At 40.0% G+C, this 22,066-nt stretch overlaps 1 protein-coding gene across 1 annotated transcript; it reads left to right on the top strand.

Moving 5' to 3' along the window:
• The first annotated feature begins 419 nt into the window (after nt 1-419).
• On the top strand, nt 420-21,067 carry LOC139324549 (vomeronasal type-2 receptor 26-like). The gene is made up of 11 exons (XM_070954260.1): nt 420-519; nt 4,160-4,218; nt 4,847-5,074; nt 5,598-5,724; nt 8,447-8,629; nt 10,592-10,778; nt 11,326-11,611; nt 12,041-12,880; nt 19,214-19,441; nt 19,965-20,091; nt 20,169-21,067. Exons 1-11 carry the CDS (start codon nt 420-422, stop codon nt 21,065-21,067), a joined length of 3,264 nt encoding a protein of 1,087 aa, XP_070810361.1.
• Nucleotides 21,068-22,066: the final 999 nt, after the last annotated feature.

Here is a 22,066-nt window from a genome sequence, read left to right as displayed (position 1 = left end):
TTCAACTGAAACCTAGTGGCCGCCTGGGATCACATCGTGCCTTTGCGGCCTCAGACCCGGCGCCGATCTCATCTGGCTCCTTGGTTCACTGAGGAGCTAAGGGAGAGGAAGCACCGGAAAAGATGCCTAGAGAGTAGTTGGAGGACCAGTCTTTCTGAATCTGACCGGACACTGGTAAGATCTCATATTAAGAATTACCTAGTGGCAATAAAAGCACCAAAATGTAATTATTTTGCTGCTCTTATTGCGTCATCAGAGAACCGCCCGGCCGCTCTGTTTAGCGTGACCCACTCCTTGCTCCACTAGGGTGTGCGGGAGACCCCTTGGAGGGTGGAGCCAAGGACTTTGTACAGTACCTGCATGACAAAATCACTCAGATTCGGGAAGGTCTGGACTCCGACTGGGTAGTTTCAGGGGGGATGACGGAGGCAGGTCTTGAGAATGTTATCTGGGATGAGTTTGATCCTATGACTCCTGACAACATGGACAGGATTCTGGGTAGACTGAACACGACCACATGTTTGTTGGACCCGTGTCCCTCCTGGTTAGTGCTGGCTTCTCGGGAGGTGACGCGAGGCTGGCTCCAGGGGATTATAAATGCTTCATTGGGTTAGGGTGACTTCCCCGCCGCCTCCTCAAGAAGCCTTCCCTGGACCCGGCAGTATTGTCTAATTATTGTCCGGTCTCCAACCTTCGCTTTGTGGTGAAGGTTGTTGAGAGTGTGGTTGCGCGATTGCTCCCCCAGCACCTGGATGAAATGACGTTCCAGTTGGGCTTCAGGCCTGGGTACAGCACAGAAATGGCATTGGTCGCGTTGGTTGATGATCTCTGGAGGGCTCGGGACAGAGGTTGCTCCTCTGTCCTGGTCCTATTAGATCTCTCAGCGGCTTTTGATACCATCAACCATGGTATCATGCTGCACTGGTTGAAAGAGTTAGGGGTGGGGGGCACGGTATTGCGTGGTTCTCCTCCTTTCTCTCCGACCAGTTGCAGTCTCTGTTGGCAGGGGGGCAGAGGTCGACCCCGAGGCACCTCATATGTGGGGTGCCACAAGGGTCAGTCCTCTCGCCCCTTCTGTTCAACATTTATGTAAAGCCGCTGGGTGAGATCATCTGTGGTTTCGGGGTGAAGTACCATCAGTACGCTGACAATACTCAGCTGTACATCTCCACCCCAGACCACCCCAACGATGCCCTTGAAGTGATGTCCCGGTGCCTGGAGGCCGTGCGGATCTGGATAGGGAGAAACAGGCTCAGGCTCAACCCATCAAAGACTGAGTGGCTGTGATTTCCGACGTCCTGATATAGTCAGTTGGTGCCATCACTCACTATTGGGGGTGAATTGCTGGCCCCCACAGAGAGGGCTCGCAACTTGGGCATCCTCCTGGATTCACGTCTGTCTTTAGAAGAGCATTTGATGGCCATGACCAGGAGGATTTTTCATCAGGTTTGCCTAATTCGCCAGTTGCGTCCCTTTGTGGATCGGGACTCATTACGCACGGTCACTCATGCCCTCATTACTTCCCGCCTGGACTACTGCAATGCTCTCTACATGGGGCTCCCCTTGAGGAGCACCCGGAGGCTCCAACTGGTGCAGAGTGCTGCCGCATAGGTGGTTATGAGAGCGACATGGCGTTCCCATGTAACACCTCTCCTGCGCAAGCTGCACTGGCTCCCGGTGGTCTTCTGTGTGCGCTTCAAGGTCTTGGTTACCACCTTTAGAGCGCTCCATGGCTCCATGGTTATCTACGGGACCGCCTGCTGCCACCAGTAGCCTCCCATCGGCTGGTACGCTCTCATAGAGAGGGGCTCCTCCGGGTGCCGTCGGCCAAACAATATCTACTGCCGGCCCTCAGGGGGAGAGCCTTCTCTGTGGGGGCACCTACTATCTGGAATGAACTCCCCCCAGAGATACGGAGGATCCCGGATCCACGCACCTTCTGCCACGCTCTTAAAACCTTTTTATTCCATCAGGCTGGCCAGGCCTAATTTTTCCCTTTTTCCCTTTTAAAACACAAATTTTAATTTGTTTTTAATTTATTGAGGTGTTTTTAAATCTGTCTTCGGCCAAATTGTTTAATTTGGTTTTATTCTGTTTTTAAATTTTGTATTTATGTGTTTTTATCTTCTGGCTGTTCACTGCCCTGAGTCCTTTGGGAGTAGGGCGGTATACAAATCAAATAAACTAAACTAAACTAAACAATCAAGAGCCTTGATAGTACAGTGGTTTAGTGCACCCTGTTATTAACACAGCTGCCTGCAATTTCTGCTGGTTCGAATCTCTCCAAGGCTCAAGGTTGACTCAGCCTTCCATCCTTTCTAAGGTAGGTGAAATGAGGACCCAGTTTGTGGGGGCAATAAGCTGACTTTGTATAAAATATACAAAAGAATGAAGGCTATTGCTTAACACATTGTAAGCCGCCCTGAGTCTCCGGAGAAGGGCGGCATATAAATCAAATTAAAAAAAAAAAGTAACTGTGGAATGCCATGACAGTCAGAAATAAAGGCCCATTCCTGACTTCCTGAATTGTGATCATACAAGCACAGTACGGAAATCATAAGTATCACTTGTTCTGCACTTACAATTTCTTATAATTTCAGATGGTTGCTGAACAAGCAGTCATTAAACAATAAACACCTGTACTTATGGGTTGCTGTGCTACCTCAGTTATTGTTGTTGGTATGTCACTAACTCCTCTCTGAATCTTTGCAATCCCATGAACCATAGCACCCCAGGCACTCCTATCCTCCAGTATCTTCTACAATTTGCCCATATTAATGTTCATTGTGCTGATGACACTACCTAACCATCTCATCCTTTGTTATCCACTTCTCCTTTTGCCTTCAATCTTTCACAACCTCAGGGTGGTGTCCAATGAGTCCAAAGTGTGCCAAAGTATCTGAGCTATGTGGGCATAAGCTGAAACATATGGCAAACATTGCAAGTAATTATACTGTCAGTGTCCATTTCCATCACTTTTTTTCTTTGTTTGCTAAAAAGTTAAACATTTCTAAAAATTTAAATACATTCCCCATTGCTAATAGTTTATAAGAGTTCTTGACCATTTGTTCTCTTGAAAATTTCATCACTATCTTTCCTGTCTTAAGTGTCTGTCTCTTTTTTCTGTGGTTTTTTATTTATGTTTCCACTTAGAGCATTAAGAATTTAAAAATTTCTACAGAATTAAAATAAGTAAACTATATGTTTTCAAATGTTTAGTTGAAAAAAGAAATGGAAAAAGATGTAAAAACTGAAAAGAAATAATTAAAAATTAAAAATAATATTTAAAAGTTGAAAAAAGATTAAAATTGGGAACAAATAATTAAAAAATTGAAAAAAGCAATTTGAAAATTTGAAAAGGATTTTTTCTTTTAAAAAATGGGGGATCTGCAGTGATCTTGGAGCCCATGAAAATAAAATCTGTTTTCATTTCTTCCACTTCTATTGGCTATGAAGTGATGGCACCAGATGCCATAAACTTAGCTTTTTTTATATTGTGTTTCCAGCCAACTTTTGCACTCTACTCTTTTACCTGATCAAGAGGCCCTTTAGTTCCTTTTCACTTTCTGCCATTAGAGTGGTATAGTTGCTTATCTGAGGTTGTTGATATTTCTTCCACCAATCCTAATTCTGGCTTGTGATTCATCCAGCCTGGCATTTCACAAGATGTACTTTGCATATAATTTAAATAAGCAAGGTGATAATATAGAGCCTTGTTGTACTTATTACCCTATTTTGAAGCAATCAATTCTTCCATGTCTGTCTCTAACTGTTGCTTCTTGGCTGTCATACAGATGTCAGGTCTGCCCTAAACTGATCCCTTAGGAAAGGAAGACCTTTGACTCCATTTGGTAAAAGTAAAGGGTTCTTTTGCTAAAGGTGTTGGTTGCAGTAATGTAAAGCCAGCTCTGAATTCTCCAGCATTTGCAAGATACAAAAAAGGTTCACCAAGAGTCCATTCTTACCCCCCTGTAACCAGTCCATTTCCAGCCAACCACAGCTCAGCAAGATGTTTTGAGAATGCTGAGATGTTTGGGGATAATCCACATATTTCTCTGGGTGCTTGGCCTTGGGATGCTGGTAAAAACAGGATCTGGCTGCTCTGGTCCTTATCACCTATCCTTCCACTCTCCTGATTTCCCATCACATATAAACACAGCTTTATTGCCCTTTAATCCTTCATCCCCTCCACTTCTGGCCTTTAATGGCAGGAAGCAGGTGAGGTGCCAAGCTGATTCAGGAAGAGCTGACATTAGCCTTCTCAGGTGACAGTTATGATCGTCTGGTACTCCCAACACTTTAAGAACTTACCACAGATTGTTGTGATCTACATAATCAAAGGGTTTAGCATGGTCAATGAAGCAAAATAGATGGTTTTCTGTAACTACCCTACTGTCTCATAATCAAGCAAATGAAGGAAATTTGATCTCCAGTTCCTCTGCCTTTACAAAAAAAATATTTGTACTTCTTAGTTCTCAGTTCACATACTGCTGAAGCCTAACTTGCACCATTTTGAATATAACCTTGCTAGTGTATAAAATGAGTTCAATTATATGGTTGTTTTATACATCATAGTATTTATTATATATTTATTAGAAGTGATCTGGCGTAAGTACCTTTTGCAAATAAACTAGAGTTTAAATTTATTTTTTTATGGTTGTTATTTTGCAATTCTATGTTAATTTTATTTAAGAAATCTGATATATCTATCTCTGTTTTAGAATGATTGTTATTTATTTGTTTAAGGGATTATAACTTTAAAGAAACATTCATATGCATGTTTTGAATATATGAATTACTTTTCCCTTCCTTGGTTTGTTCCTCTCTGATTGCTTTTGTGTTTCAGGTTCATTCTTTTCTGAGAAATGTCAGATTCAACAACAGTGTTGGTGAAAAGATCTCCTTTGATAAAAATGGAGAATTCATTGGTGGATTTGATATTATCAACTGGATCACATTCCCAAACCAATCCTTTCTTAGGGTCAAAGTTGGAGTGATAGATCCCACAGTTCCAGCAGAGAAGTTCTTCAGTATTTCTGTAGATTCCATCACATGGCCAGTAGGCTTTAACCAGGTTAGCTTTTTGAATCCAGATTTGTTTGTCTTTGTTTAAATATCTTTATTGATGAAAGTGTCACAGTGTCATCCCTAACTAACCTAGGTACAAATTTCCTGGGAAAGGAAAGGTATCAGTAAGTTTGGGTTATTTTTTTAATTATCTAGCAATTACTATTAAATATTAGGAAATATACTTTCCTGGATCCCTGTTAATTATGGGCAATGGTTTTAACAGTTTTTAAGTAAAAGCTGCAAGCCAGGACAATAAATCTCTTCAGTTTGCTGACATCAAAATTCAGAAGTTGAAAAAACCAACCTTAACTAACTAGCACAGAAATTGTCTATGAAGACTGATGATGGTTAACAAAGGCTATCGATACAATTCTTGTAGAAATTTAATTAGTTATAATTTCAGAGCAATTACATCTAAAATTATGTCATCCTGCTACTTCATTTTTAATCTGCTGATTCCACAGAAACACTCAAAGCACTTCCTTTCCTCTTTGTATCTTAATATATTCTTCTTCATTCGTTGATAGGCATTACCTTTATCTTTATGTAATGATCCTTGCGAGACAGGACACAGCAAGGCCAAGAAAGAAGGAAAGTTGTTTTGTTGCTATGATTGCCATCTATGTCCAGAGGGGAAAATATCAAACGAGAAGGGTAGGAAAATTTCAGTTATACTGGGATTAAGACAACACTATAATTTCCTATATCAACTCATCTGCATTCTTTTTCAGACATAGATGACTGCTCTCCATGTCCAGGAGATCAATACCCAAATCCCGGGAAAAATATGTGCATTCCAAAGCGGATCACCTTTTTGTCCTATGAAGAACCCTTGGGGGTCAGTCTGACTGTTCTTTCTCTTTGCTTTTCTTTAATGACAGCTTTGGTAATAACAATCTTCATGAAACACAAAGACACTCCCATCGTCAAAGCCAACAACCGGAATCTCACTTATACACTCCTACTTTCTCTTCTCCTCTCTTTCCTTTGTGTCTTTCTATTTGTTGGGAGGCCCAATACGATTGTGTGTCTCTTTCGACAACCAGCTTTTGGCCTCATCTTTTCTGTGGCGGTTTCTTGTGTCTTGGCCAAAACCTTTGTTGTGGTTCTAGCATTCATGGCCACCAAACCCGGTTCCAGATTGAGGAAATGGATTGGGGGAAGGATGGTCAGTTTCATTCTTCTATCCTGCTCCCTTATTCAAATATGTGTTTGTGCTGTGTGGCTGATAACATCCCCACCATATCCAGATTTTGATGCACATTCAATACCTGAAGAACTTATCCTGGAGTGCAATGAAGACTCAGTCATGTTCTACTGTGTTTTGGGCTTTATGGGTTTTCTTGCTCTGCTTAGCTTCTCTGCTGCTTTTCTAGCTAGGAATTTACCTGACAGTTTCAATGAAGCCAAATTCATCACCTTCAGTATGTTGGTCTTCTGCAGTGTTTGGTTGTGTTTTATTCCAACCTATCTAAGCACTAGGGGAAAATATACATTGGCTGTGGAGATCTTCTCCATGGTCTCCTCCAGTGCTGGCTTATTGGTGTGCATCTTTTTTCCCAAGTGTTTTATCATTGTGATGAGACCTGAGCTTAATGATAAGCACCAGCTCATGAAGAGAAAGCTTTAATAAATCTTTATGTTTGCCTGTTATTCTTTATATGTACATGTTTGGGAACTTCCCCACTTCAACATTTAAGCCAGAGAACAATGTATTGAGACAGTGATGTTCTATGTTGCCCTGTCTTCTGGAGATTTGGATAGCTTGGAAGGGTTGAAGTGATATGCCTCCAAGAGGTTCATATACAAAAAGAATATAGAAAATTATTAGAAAATAGAAAATTAGGAACATTATACACAACTTTAGCAGATAAAAAGAAAGGGGGTATTGCCATATATGTAAAGGAAAAAATCAAATCAAATCTAAGATATGCAGATGACAAAGGTAGAATTTTGATGGTGGAATTGGAGATAGAACAGAAACAAATGCTACTTACAGTAATGTATGCACCAAATAAAAATCAACAAGAATTCTTTACAAATGTACACAAGAAATTAGTAGACATGGACTATGAAAGGATTTGTATGATTGGGGAATTTAATTCAGTGGTGGAAGTTGAAAGAGACTATAAAAGTAGTAAAAAGAATAAAAAGAAAAAAAGTGTGTTACCAAGAGCCTTTTTTGATATAGCATCTGAGTTCAATCTGCAAGATGAATGGAGAGAGACACATAGAACACATAAACAATATACATTTTATTCATACTCACATCAATTGTGGTCCAGGATCGATATGGCCTGGACAACAGCAGAAATTCAAAATGAAATAGAAGAAATTGAAATAGGAGTAAATGATTGGGCCGATCACAATCCAATTATATTAAAATGGAAAACCCAAAAACAAAATAAATGATGAACAATGAATCAGAATTTGTGTAAAGAAAAAAATATAGACAGATGTTAGAGTGGAGTACAAGTAGAAAATTTGCAGGAAGTATTTTAAAAAATTGAATATGAAGTACAAAAGGATCCACAAAATAAAAAAGATAAAGGAAAAATGGAACATTACGAAACATAAGAAATATAAATCACATAAATATTTTCAAACACTTTTGATCAGGAATGCATTGGTACAGATTTGGAAAAAAATAAAACAAAAACACTATATTAGCATTCCAATGTGGTTCCAATGTGATATACCCAAATTTATTGGAGAAAAATAAGATAATTAGATATAAGGAATTGGTAAATGATCAAGGAGATTTGAAAATGAAACAAGAATTGGAACAAGAAATTGGTAGGGTGATAGATTGGTGGACATTTGCACAAGTGCAGTATAAATTTGCAAGAGATAAAAAGATATATGAAATACAAAAGGAGCCACAAGATTTAGATAAAATTATTTGTGGAACACAGATAAAATTAATTAGTAATATATACCAATAGCTACTGAGGTATAAAATGGAAGAAGAGGTAGTTAAAGATACCATGATTAGATGAGCCGAAAATAGAATTGGAGAAATAGGAAAAATTATGGAAAAAAAATATTAAATTGACTCTTTCAATGGCATTCAAGGAAAACCAGTTAAAAATGTTCTACAGATGGCACTTCACACCAGTACGACTTGCTAAAATGTCTTTGAACAATTCTCCAAATTGTTGGAAATGTAAAAAGGTCCCCGGAACATATTATCATCTCTGGTGGACATGTCCCAATGCGAAAAAATATTGGATTAAAATTAGAAGTTGGATAGAAGAGATAATTGGCTATAATGTGGATTGGAAATCAGAAATGTTTTTACTGGGGATATTGAACAGAACTTACAGTAAAGAAATCAGTAAAGAAATTAGATATTTGATTCTGCATATAATTACAGCAGCAAGGATAGTCTACACACAGTCCTGGAAAAGTGAAAAGATTGCAATAGAGGAAGAAATAATTAAGAAAATCCTGGACTGTGCAGAGATGGATAAATTAACGAAAGAAATAAAAGAAAAGGAAGATACAGAATATTATCTAGTATGGACTAAATGGTATGATTGGCTTGAGATTAGGGAAAGTAAATGTGAATAAATGATGGATACAAGAAGGTGACAAATGTGCAAAATAGTGTAAATGAAGAAATGTGTAAAAAGAAACACATATCATGTGTTTGTGTTTTGTATGTTGTGTTGTGTTGTGTTGTTGTGGTAAAACCAATAAAAAAAGAAAGTATAAAAAGAAGTGCAGTTAAATAGAAATGAGAATTTGTTTAAACAGGGAAACTCTATGATTTTATTTTTTTTCTGAAGCAATCAGACGGGGAATTCCCCGATGCACATCACTTGTAGTTGTCACGTACGAAACATGGGGTAAATTAAAAAGCTAGCCATATGTCTTCTTCTCAATAGCAAAGATCAAATAAATCTCTGGCACAAAAAATAATTCTAGTAAATTCAAATAAATTCCCTCAGAAGTCCAATAATGCTAGTATCCAATTTGCATAATTGTCTCCTTTTAAGAGATTCAATCAAGTATGATGACTGTGTAGAACAGCATGTTTCATGGTCATAAGTCTGTTTGAGTAGATAAGAGCTTTGAAACACTTGAATAACTGGGTAGAACCGGAGGTTCAATGGTCATAAGTCATTTTGAATAGATAGTTTTGCAACCCTTGAATGAGAGGCACAACAATTGTTTCTCCCCCCTCATCCTCACCCTCCCTTCCCCACATCTGCAAACTTTCTTTCTGGCTTTGAAGAAGACAGATTTTGTGGCCCATTCCCTGCCCTCTAGCTGAGACATTTGTCAACTTAATCTAAAACTTCAGGTAATTTAGAACTTACAACCACAGTTGGTACCTCAACATTCATTATTAAGTGGTGAAATCATTAAATGAGTCATCATAGAATTGTGGTGGCACAGTGATTAGAATGCAGTACTGGAGTCTAAATCTGCCAACTGCCAGTAGTTTGATCCTAGCTGGTTCAATATTTTGTAGTCTAATGGATTGTAGGTAGTTGGAATTTGTATCTTCCCCTGCTTCGATGTCTGTATGATGCAAACTTGCATCCTTTTTTTGTTTATATTGCACCCATAGGATATTTTCTTCAATCTCATCCTGAACTCATGAATGAAATAAATAAAAGGCACTATTAGTTGGACCAGAGTTATAATTGATAGATTTATTAAATTCATACTCCTATCAGTCTCATTGTGATGTTTCACATGTCTTCCTATGGGTCTCCAGAAAAAAAATATTGATGATGTAATATACAAGAATCAATCATTAAAATACCAATGACTATATCAAATAAATAACAATAGATTTTTAAAAAGTGAAGCAATCAACCCATGGTGAAAACGCATTTCATGAAAGCCCACAAATAACTGCACTACACCAGCTGGAATGGAGTGGAATGCAATGGGGTAGAGAATGTGGTGTAGTATAGTATAAGAATGAATGGGATGGGATGGGATGGGACGGGACAGGACAGGACGGGAGGGGATGGGAGGGGACGGGACGGGACGGGACGGGACAGGACAGGACAGGACAGGACAGGACAGAACAGAACAGAACAGAATAGAATAGAATTACAATAATGCCTTTACACATACATATATTTACAGCTCTATTTCGCTTTATGGATCTAATGATTTTATTTTTTGTCTTGTGGCTCATGCGTTCCTGCCTCTGCAAGTCCTCACATGTCTTGAAATGACATGATGTGACTGTTTCACTATCATTATGAAATTAGCCAGTTTGCCCCTTCCAAATTCTATGGGACTCCATGAAAATAGCAACTGACACTGAATAATGGTAATTATTGTCCCCAACCTATTCCAACCCATGGCTGGGACCCCCAAAGCTCTGTGAGTTGATTTGATAGTATGTTGCACTCTCTAATTTTGCCTGAAGAACATCTCCAGGAGGCAGATCTCTCTGGTCTATTTCAAAGATCTTGTAGCAGACAGAGGCATTTCTACATAGAAAGAAGACACTCATCAAAGATGTTACTATTCGTGGAGATACTGTTAATAGTTTTGCCTAAAGTGATGTGTAAGAATGGTAGCCTTCAATGTGACCTTCAAGAGCCTCTTCCTATTCGGCACACCTATCATCAGCCTGGAGATATTAACATTGCTGGCATTATTTCTGGATTCGTGATATTTTCTGACCCCATTGAGTTCACTCAACATCCTTCGCAGGTATTTCATGATGGACTTCTGTAAGTATATCATTAATTTATTGTCAAGCTCTGAACTTTGCTGGGAAATCATATCATTCCTGAAATATTTCCACTAGTGGTAAAAGCTCCTGATAGAAACATCTAAAATAGGATGCCTCCATTTATTTTATCTGATGTTATATTTTACTTCAGTTTCTAGGTAAAGTTAAAATAGTTGAAATGGAGATCAAATCTCCATTTATAACAAATCACATCTCAATAACTATTAATATACAGGTATGTATGGCTTAATTCCATACAAATTAATTCCATATGAATATGAAGCTGTTACTACCATTAAGGAAGAGAAAGCATATATTTTCCATGACATGTTTCGTCATTCTTTATTTCAGGTACCAAAATGTAGCAATTTCCTTTTGAATATAAGCCATTCTTAAAAAGCTGCAGTTTGATAGTGAACCATTCTCACATATAGAAACAAGAATTATTTTACACATTCCACAAAATATGTTGTACGAAAGGATTTTAAGTGCCATAATGAGATGCAGACATTTCTTAATGTGCTGTTTCTAATTCTGTTTTACAGAATAGTTTTTCAGAATTACCAGCATATCCTGGCTTTAGTGTTTACTGTAAAAGAGATAAATGAAAATCCCCAGATCCTACCCAACATCACGCTGGGCTTCCACATTTTTAACAGCAATTTTAGTCCAAGCCAAACTTTCTTTGCCTCAATGCTTCTACCTTTCACTCAGGGCAAATTCAACCCTAACTACAAGTGTGGGATCACAAATACCTTGGCTGCAGCCATTGGGGCACCTGAGATGTTTCTTCACATGGCAACTGTATTGGAAATCTACAAAGTTCCTCAGGTAAGATGTGATGAAGATATACATTATCATTTTGCCATATCTCCGCAAAGGTTGGTATGCTTCTTTTTGTAAAAAGAGAGATCTTTCAGATTCCTAGATATTATTATCTGCTTGATAGAATCATAGCACCATGAATCATTGTCATTCTGAACAGATGGTGGTGATATTTGACACAGCAAAATGTGCCCCAATTCCAGACATTGAACTGAGGCTCAAATTTGAAATATTCACAATGAGACTACTTTCAGAAAAAAAAAATATTTTCTGATACCTCAAGAGTGACATCTTGGTTGATATTTCATAATAAACACAATTAGTTGCATAATTTCAGTATAAAAGGTGAAAGATACCCAACTGAAATGAATATATATGATTTCAGAGGCTCACATGCAATAGAATTTTCAATTGCATATGTTTATCTTTCTGTAGTTGACCTACGGCTCTGCTCCAGTCATAAATAAAGCAGTTTTCTTCCAACAAATGTTTCCGAATGAATCCCACCAACGTAAGGGCCTCCTGAAGCTATTGCTATATTTTAGGTGGATCTGGATTGGAATTCTTGTAATAAAGGATGAGAAAGTAGAGAAATTTCTCCAAGAAATACTCCCCACATTTTCTGAGCATGGCATCTGCACTGAATTCATAGCAGAATTCCCAAATGGAGCTTTTTGCAGTGATTTTGATGAAACCGTAGATGAAGTGCGACATATATACCATGTTCTCATGAACAGCACAGCCAATGTGATAATCTTATATGGTGAACAGTCATTAACAGTTCTGAGAAGTATCCTCCAGATTTCAGAAGTGGAGGATATACCAAAGAAGAATAAGATTTGGCTTATAACTGCTCAAACAGATTATACTTCAATTTCCTTTCATAAATCTTGGGATATAAATTTTCTGCATGGTGCTTTATCCTTTGCAGTTCACACAAAGGATATCCAAAACTTCCAGGAATTTCTTCAAAATCTTAATCCAAGCAACAATCAGAATGATCATTTTCGGAAAGATTTCTGGGAACAGGCATTCAGTTGTTTCTTCCCAAACTCAAAAATGGAGGAGTCTGAGAAGAAATGTACTGGACAGGAGAAGCTTGAAACCCTTCCTACATCTGTGTTTGAAACAAGCATGAGTGGCCAGAGTTATAATATTTACAATGCGGTCTATGCTGTGGCACATGCTTTGCAATCTCTCTCTCTATCCAAATCTAGAGAAACAACAATGATAAAAGAAAGAAGGAAACATTTTCACAATCAAGTGTGGTGGCAGGTAAGTGTGTTATCAGGGTAGTGAGAAACCACCATATCTGTAGTTGCAACATGTGTCCAAAAACTCCAGCAAACAATATTCTCCAGGGATATTGATGTCTGAAAACCCAAAAGTGAGATGTAATAATGGATTAAGTAATCAAAATATTCATAGACTGATATTCAAATTGTAAATGGCATTCTACAAAATTTCTTAGAATATGCTTCTGTCCATGAAATTAGTTTCCTGTCAACCCAAAATCAAGAATGACAGATAGTAATTCTTATAAGCTGAATTCTTCTTGTTTTACATCTATAAATAAAATTTTGTAAAAATCTGAGCACTCTACTATCTGTATCTGGATTTTACTCTGTGTGTTACTAGGGGGAGGGGTTGTTAAGTTCTCTTTCTCACAGACACAATATCCAATCTGAATTGTCTGTTACTTCTCTGAAATGCTCCCCCTCCATCCTGGGAAGCCACTTCCTTATTGTTCCATAAATTCAGTCTAAGAATAAATGGAAGGAGATTATTACTGAATGTTGAAGCTGTATTGGTGGTGGTTGTTGTTATATATGCTTTATTTGGAATGTTTCCATTTGCAGACACAATTCATTGATTCTTGAAAGTACAATCATGCCAGTGGTGGGTTCCTACCAGTTCGCCCACGTTTGTGCGAACCGGTAGTGGCGGTGGTGGGAGTCTCTGCCCACTGCCCAGATTTCATCATGGACGTTCTGTGCATCTGCATTCACGATAGTGAACCGGTAGTGAAGGTAAGTGGAACCCACCACTGAATCATGCCAATATTTTTTGGCATTTCCTGATGAGGATCTTCCCATACAATCCATGGGTGGAAGAGGAAGGGTGGGGGGATAGCGATTATTATTAAAGAAGGTCTTAGACCGAGGGAGGCCACTGTTCCTCAGACCGCCGGCTGTGAGTCCCTCCTTGTGAAGTGGGGTCATGGGGTACAGATGGGTTTGCTGATCACATACCTGGCTCCCTGCCACGTGGCAGCAGCCCTGCCCAAGCTCCTCAACATTATCGCAGCGGTGGCGGTTGACACCCCTAGACTTATGGTCATGGGGGATTTTAACCTGCCGTCCATGGGTGAGACGTCTGAGGTGGCTCAGGAGTTCATGGCTTCCATGACAGCTATGGACCTGACCCAGCTAATTCATGGCCCTAGCCACACGGGGGGAAATATGCTGGTTTTTGTCTCTGGACAGTGGTTGAGTGATCTTGAGATAGGGGATATAGTCACCGAGCCCTTGTCATGGTCAGATCACTCTCTCCTTTGCCTTGACCTTCGAACCACTGCACCTCACCGCAGGGAGGCGGAGCCGGTAAGATGGTTCTGCCCTAGGAGCCTGATGGAGCCCGAGAGGTTCCAGATGGAGCTTGGGCCATTTCCTGAGGCTCTGGCTCACACCTCAACTGAAACCTAGTGGCCGCCTGGGATTGGGCGGCCGCTGGAACTCTGGATCACGTCGTGCCTTTGCGGCCTCAGACCCGGCGCCGATCTCATCTGGCTCCTTGGTTCACTGAGGAGCTAAGGGAGAGGAAGCACCGGAAAAGATGCCTAGAGAGTAGTTGGAGGACCAGTCTTTCTGAATCTGACCGGACACTGGTAAGATCTCATATTAAGAATTACCTAGTGGCAATAAAAGCACCAAAATGTAATTATTTTGCTGCTCTTATTGCATCATCAGAGAACCGCCCGGCCGCTCTGTTTAGGGTGACCCACTCCTTGCTCCACTAGGGTGTGCGGGAGACCCCTTGGAGGGTAGAGCCAAGGACTTTGTACAGTACCTGCATGACAAAATCACTCAGATTCGGGAAGGTCTGGACTCCGACTGGGTAGTTTCAGGGGGGATGACGGAGGCAGGTCTTGAGAATGTTATCTGGGATGAGTTTGATCCTATGACTCCTGACAACGTGGACAGGATTCTGGGTAGACTGAACACGACCACATGTTTGTTGGACCCGTGTCCCTCCTGGTTAGTGCTGGCTTCTCGGGAGGTGACGCGAGGCTGGCTCCAGGGGATTATAAATGCTTCATTGGGTTAGGGTGACTTCCCTGCCTCCTCCTCAAGAAGCCTTCCCTGGACCCGGCAGTATTGTCTAATTATTGTCCGGTCTCCAACCTTCGCTTTGTGGTGAAGGTTGTTGAGAGTGTGGTTGTGCGATAGCTCCCCCAGCACCTGGATGAAATGACGTATCTGGATCTGTTCCAGTTGGGCTTCAGGCCTGGGTACAGCACGGAAATGGCATTGGTCGCGTTGGTTGATGATCTCTGGAGGGCTCGGGACAGAGGTTGCTCCTCTGTCCTGGTCCTATTAGATCTCTCAGCGGCTTTTGATACCATCAACCATGGTATCATGCTGCACTGGTTGAAAGAGTTAGGGGTGGGGGGCATGGTATTGCGTGGTTCTCCTCCTTTCTCTCCGACCAGTTGCAGTCTCTGTTGGCAGGGGGGCAGAGGTCGACCCCGAGGCACCTCATATGTGGGGTGCACAAGGGTCAGTCCTCTCACCCCTTCTGTTCAACATTTATGTAAAGCCGCTGGGTGAGATCATCTGTGGTTTCGGGGTGAAGTACCATCAGTACGCTGACAATACTCAGCTGTACATCTCCACCCCAGACCACTCCAACGATGCCCTTGAAGTGATGTCCCGGTGCCTGGAGGCCGTGCGGATCTGGATAGGGAGAAACAGGCTCAGGCTCAACCCATCAAAGACTGAGTGGCTGTGATTTCCGACGTCCTGATATAGTCAGTTGGTGCCATCACTCACTATTGGGGGTGAATTGCTGGCCCCCACGGAGAGGGCTCGCAACTTGGGCATCCTCCTGGATTCACGTCTGTCTTTAGAAGAGCATTTGATGGCCATGACCAGGAGGATTTTTCATCAGGTTTGCCTAATTCGCCAGTTGCGTCCCTTTGTGGATCGGGACTCATTACGCACGGTCACTCATGCCCTCATCACTTCCCGCCTGGACTACTGCAATGCTCTCTACATGGGGCTCCCCTTGAGGAGCACCCGGAGGCTCCAACTGGTGCAGAGTGCTGCCGCATAGGTGGTTATGAGAGCGACATGGCGTTCCCATGTAACACCTCTCCTGCTCAAGCTGCACTGGCTCCCGGTGGTCTTCTGTGTGCGCTTCAAGGTCTTGGTTACCACCTTTAGAGTGCTCCATGGCTCCATGGTTATCTACGGGACCGCCTGCTGCCACCAGTAGCCTCCCATCGGCTGGTACGCTCTCATAGAGAGGGGCTCCTCCGGGTGCCGTCGGCCAAACAATATCTACTGCCGGCCCTCAGAGGGAGAGCCTTCTCTGTGGGGGCACCTACTATCTGGAATGAACTCCCCCCAGAGATACGGAGGATCCCGGATCTACGCACCTTCTGCCACGCTCTTAAAACCTTTTTATTCCATCAGGCTGGCCAGGCCTAATTTTTCCCTTTTTCCCTTTTAAAACACAAATTTTAATTTGTTTTTAATTTATTGAGGTGTTTTTAAATCTGTCTTCGGCCAAATTGTTTAATTTGGTTTTATTCTGTTTTTAAATTTTGTATTTATGTGTTTTTATCTTCTGGCTGTTCACTGCCCTGAGTCCTTTGGGAGTAGGGCGGTATACAAATCAAATAAACTAAACTAAACTAAACAATCAAGAGCCTTGATAGTACAGTGGTTTAGTGCACCCTGTTATTAACACAGCTGCCTGCAATTTCTGCTGGTTCGAATCTCTCCAAGGCTCAAGGTTGACTCAGCCTTCCATCCTTTCTAAGGTAGGTGAAATGAGGACCCAGTTTGTGGGGGCAATAAGCTGACTTTGTATAAAATATACAAAAGAATGAAGGCTATTGCTTAACACATTGTAAGCCGCCCTGAGTCTCCGGAGAAGGGCGGCATATAAATCAAATTAAAAAAAAAAAAGTAACTGTGGAATGCCATGACAGTCAGAAATAAAGGCCCATTCCTGACTTCCCGAATTGTGATCATACAAGCACAGTAAGGAAATCATAAGTATCACTTGTTCTGCACTTACAATTTCTTATAATTTCAGATGGTTGCTGAACAAGCAGTCATTAAACAATAAACACCTGTACTTATGGGTTGCTGTGCTACCTCAGTTATTGTTGTTGGTATGTCACTAACTCCTCTCTGAATCTTTGCAATCCCATGAACCATAGCACCCCAGGCACTCCTATCCTCCAGTATCTTCTACAATTTGCCCATATTAATGTTCATTGTGCTGATGACACTACCTAACCATCTCATCCTTTGTTATCCACTTCTCCTTTTGCCTTCAATCTTTCACAACCTCAGGGTGGTGTCCAATGAGTCCAAAGTGTGCCAAAGTATCTGAGCTATGTGGGCATAAGCTGAAACATATGGCAAACATTGCAAGTAATTATACTGTCAGTGTCCATTTCCATCACTTTTTTTCTTTGTTTGCTAAAAAGTTAAACATTTCTAAAAATTTAAATACATTCCCCATTGCTAATAGTTTATAAGAGTTCTTGACCATTTGTTCTCTTGAAAATTTCATCACTATCTTTCCTGTCTTAAGTGTCTGTCTCTTTTTTCTGTGGTTTTTTATTTATGTTTCCACTTAGAGCATTAAGAATTTAAAAATTTCTACAGAATTAAAATAAGTAAACTATATGTTTTCAAATGTTTAGTTGAAAAAAGAAATGGAAAAAGATGTAAAAACTGAAAAGAAATAATTAAAAATTAAAAATAATATTTAAAAGTTGAAAAAAGATTAAAATTGGGAACAAATAATTAAAAAATTGAAAAAAGCAATTTAAAAATTTGAAAAGGATTTTTTCTTTTTAAAAAAGGGGGATCTGCAGTGATCTTGGAGCCCATGAAAATAAAATCTGTTTTCATTTCTTCCACTTCTATTGGCTATGAAGTGATGGCACCAGATGCCATAAACTTAGCTTTTTTTATATTGTGTTTCCAGCCAACTTTTGCACTCTACTCTTTTACCTGATCAAGAGGCCCTTTAGTTCCTTTTCACTTTCTGCCATTAGAGTGGTATAGTTGCTTATCTGAGGTTGTTGATATTTCTTCCACCAATCCTAATTCTGGCTTGTGATTCATCCAGCCTGGCATTTCACAAGATGTACTTTGCATATAATTTAAATAAGCAAGGTGATAATATAGAGCCTTGTTGTACTTATTACCCTATTTTGAAGCAATCAATTCTTCCATGTCTGTCTCTAACTGTTGCTTCTTGGCTGTCATACAGATGTCAGGTCTGCCCTAAACTGATCCCTTAGGAAAGGAAGACCTTTGACTCCATTTGGTAAAAGTAAAGGGTTCTTTTGCTAAAGGTGTTGGTTGCAGTAATATAAAGCCAGCTCTGAATTCTCCAGCATTTGCAAGATACAAAAAAGGTTCACCAAGAGTCCATTCTTACCCCCCTGTAACCAGTCCATTTCCAGCCAACCACAGCTCAGCAAGATGTTTTGAGAATGCTGAGATGTTTGGGGATAATCCACATATTTCTCTGGGTGCTTGGCCTTGGGATGCTGGTAAAAACAGGATCTGGCTGCTCTGGTCCTTATCACCTATCCTTCCACTCTCCTGATTTCCCATCACATATAAACACAGCTTTATTGCCCTTTAATCCTTCATCCCCTCCACTTCTGGCCTTTAATGGCAGGAAGCAGGTGAGGTGCCAAGCTGAATCAGGAAGAGCTGACATTAGCCTTTTCAGGTGACAGTTATGGTTGTCTGGTACTCCCAACACTTTAAGAACTTGCCACAGATTGTTGTGATCTACATAATCAAATGGTTTAGCATGGTCAATGAAGCAAAATAGATGGTTTTCTGTAACTACCCTACTGTCTCATAATCAAGCAAATGAAGGAAATTTGATCTCCAGTTCCTCTGCCTTTTCAAAAAAATTATTTGTACTTCTTAGTTCTCAGTTAACATACTGCTGAAGCCTAACTTGTACCATTTTGAATATAACCTTGCTAGTGAATTTTGAATATAACCTTGCTAGTGTATAAAATGAATTCAATTATATGGTTGTTTTATACATCATAGTATTTATTATATATTTATTATATATTTATTAGAAGTGATCTGGCTTAAGTAGTTTTTGCAAGTAAACTAGAGTTTAATTTTATTTTATTATGGTTGTTTATTTTGCAATTCTATGTTAATTTTATTTCAGAAATCTGATATCTCTATCTCTGTTTTAGAATGATTGTTATTTATTTGTTTGAGGGATTACAACTTTAAAGAAACATTCATATGCATGTTTTGAATATATGAATTATTTTTCCCTTCCTTGGTTTGTTCCTCTCTGATTGCTTTTGTGTTTCAGGTTCATTCTTTGCTGAGAAGTGTCAGATTCAACAACAGTGTTGGTGAAAAGATCTCCTTTGATAAAAATGGAGAATTCATTGGTGGATTTGATATTATCAACTGGATCACATTCCCAAACCAATCCTTTCTTAGGGTCAAAGTTGGAGTGATAGATCCCACAGTTCCAGCAGAGAAGTTCTTCAGTATTTCTGTAGATTCCATCATATGGCCAGTAGGCTTTAACCAGGTTAGTTTTTTGAATACAGATTTGTTTGTCTTTGTTTAAATATCTTTATTGATGAAAGTCTCACAGTATCATCTCTGACTAATCTAGGTAGAAATTTCCTGGAAAAGGAATGATATCAGTAAGTTTGGGTTTTTTCTTTAATTTTCTAGCAATTACTATTAAATATTAGGAAATATACTTTCCTGGATCCCTGTTAATTATGGGCAATGGTTTTAACAGTTTTTAAGTAAAAGCTGCAAGCCAGGACAATAAATCTCTTCAGTTTGCTGACATCAAAATTCAGAAGTTGAAAAAACCAACCTTAACTAACTAGCACAGAAATTGTCTATGAAGAGTGATGATGGTTAACAAAGGCTATCGATACAATTCTTGTAGAAATTTAATTAGTTATAATTTCAGAGCAATTACATCTAAAATTATGTCATCCTGCTACTTCATTTTTAATCTGCTGATTCCATAGAAACACTCAAAGCACTTCCTTTCCTCTTTGTATCTTAATATATTCTTCTTCATTTGTTGATAGGCATTACCTTTATCTTTATGTAATGATCCTTGCGAGACAGGACACAGCAAGGCCAAGAAAGAAGGAAAGTTGTTTTGTTGCTATGATTGCCATCTATGTCCAGAGGGGAAAATATCAAACGAGAAGGGTAGGAAAATTTCAGTTATACTGGGATTAAGACAACACTATAATTTCCTATATCAACTCATCTGCATTCTTTTTCAGACATAGATGACTGCTCTCCATGTCCAGAAGATCAATACCCCAATCCCGGGAAAAATATGTGCATTCCAAAGCAGATCACCTTTTTGTCCTATGAAGAATCCTTGGGGATCAGTCTGACTGTTCTTTCTCTTTGCTTTTCTTTAATGACAGCTTTGGTAATAACAATCTTCATGAAACACAAAGACACTCCCATCGTCAAAGCCAACAACCGGAATCTCACTTATACACTCCTACTTTCTCTTCTCCTCTCTTTCCTTTGTGTCTTTCTATTTGTTGGGAGGCCCAATTTGATTGTGTGTCTCTTTCGACAACCAGCTTTTGGCCTCATCTTTTCTGTGGCGGTTTCTTGTGTCTTGGCCAAAACCTTTGTTGTGGTTCTAGCATTCATGGCCACCAAACCCGGTTCCAGATTGAGGAAATGGGTTGGGGGAAGGATGGTCAGTTTTATTCTTCTATCCTGCTCCCTTATTCAAATATGTGTTTGTGCTGTGTGGCTGATAACATCCCCACCATATCCAGATTTTGATGCACATTCAATACCTGAAGAACTTATCCTGGAGTGCAATGAAGACTCGGTCATGTTCTACTGTGTTTTGGGCTTTATGGGTTTTCTTGCTCTGCTTAGCTTCTCTGCTGCTTTTCTAGCTAGGAATTTACCTGACAGTTTCAATGAAGCCAAATTCATCACCTTCAGCATGTTGGTCTTCTGCAGTGTTTGGTTGTGTTTTATTCCAACCTATCTAAGCACAAGGGGAAAATATACGTTGGCTGTGGAGATCTTCTCCATGGTCTCCTCCAGTGCTGGCTTATTGGTGTGCATCTTTTTTCCCAAGTGTTTTATCATTGTGATGAGACCTGAGCTTAATGATAAGCACCAGCTCATGAAGAGAAAGCTTTAATAAATCTTTATGTTTGCCTGATATTCTTTATATGTACATGTTTGGGAACTTCCCCACTTCAACATTTAAGCCAGAGAACAATGTATTGAGACAGTGATGTTCTATGTTGCCCCGTCTTCTGGAGATTTGGATAGCTTGGAAGGGTTGAAGTGATATGCCTCCAAGAGGTTCATATACAAAAAGAATATAGAAAATTATTAGAAAATAGAAAATTAGGAACCTTATACACAACTTTAGCAGATAAAAAGAAAGGGGGTATTGCCATATATGTAAAGGAAAAAATCAAATCAAATCTAAGATATGCAGATGACAAAGGTAGAATTTTGATGGTGGAATTGGAGATAGAACAGAAACAAATGCTACTTACAGTAATTCATGCACCAAATAAAAATCAACAAGAATTCTTTACAAATGTACACAAGAAATTAGTAGAATGGAACATTACGAAACATAAGAAATATAAATCACATAAATATTTTCAAACGCATTTGATCAGGAAAGCATTGCTACAGATTTGGAAAAAAATAAAACAAAAACACTATATTAGCATTCCAATGTGGTTATCGCCAACAGGAGCATTGATAGCGAGAGGGCACTCCCATGTGACACCTCTCCTGCGTGAGCTGCATTGGCTCCCAGTGGACTTCCGGGTGCGCTTCAAGGTACTGGTTACCACGTTTAAAGTGTTCCATGGCATCCGACCTGGGTATTTGCGGGACCACCTTCTGCCGCCAATAGCCTCCCACCGGCCAGTACGCTCCCACAGGGACTCCTCAGGGTGCCGTCAGCTAAGCAGTGTCAGCTGGCGACCCCCAGGGGGAGGGCCTTCTCTATGGCAGCACCTGCCCTCTGGAACGATTTGCCCCCAGAGATACGGAGGATATCAGATCTCCGGGCTTTTCGCCGCGCCCTAAAACTTTTTTCTTCCATCAAGCAGGGCTGGCGTGAACCCCCCCCCCATTTTTGAGATATTAGATTTTTAATTGTTTAATGGGTTTT

The sequence above is a fragment of the Pituophis catenifer genome, unplaced genomic scaffold (assembly GCF_029215685.1).
Source record: "Pituophis catenifer annectens isolate HBS135680 unplaced genomic scaffold, rPitCat1.0.hap2 SCAF_15, whole genome shotgun sequence".
NCBI lineage: Eukaryota > Metazoa > Chordata > Lepidosauria > Squamata > Colubridae > Pituophis > Pituophis catenifer.
This window is presented reverse-complemented; position numbering and strand designations above follow the sequence as displayed.

Coding starts and splice junctions, on each gene's coding strand:
- LOC139324549 (XM_070954260.1), top strand. CDS start 420: ATGACGGAGGCAGGTCTTGAGAATGTTATCTGGGATGAGTTTGATCCT. Junction 520..4,159: donor TAGACTGAACACGACCACAT/GTTTGTTGGACC, acceptor ATATAAACACAG/CTTTATTGCCCTTTAATCCT. Junction 8,630..10,591: donor TTGGCTTGAGATTAGGGAAA/GTAAATGTGAAT, acceptor TACTGTTAATAG/TTTTGCCTAAAGTGATGTGT.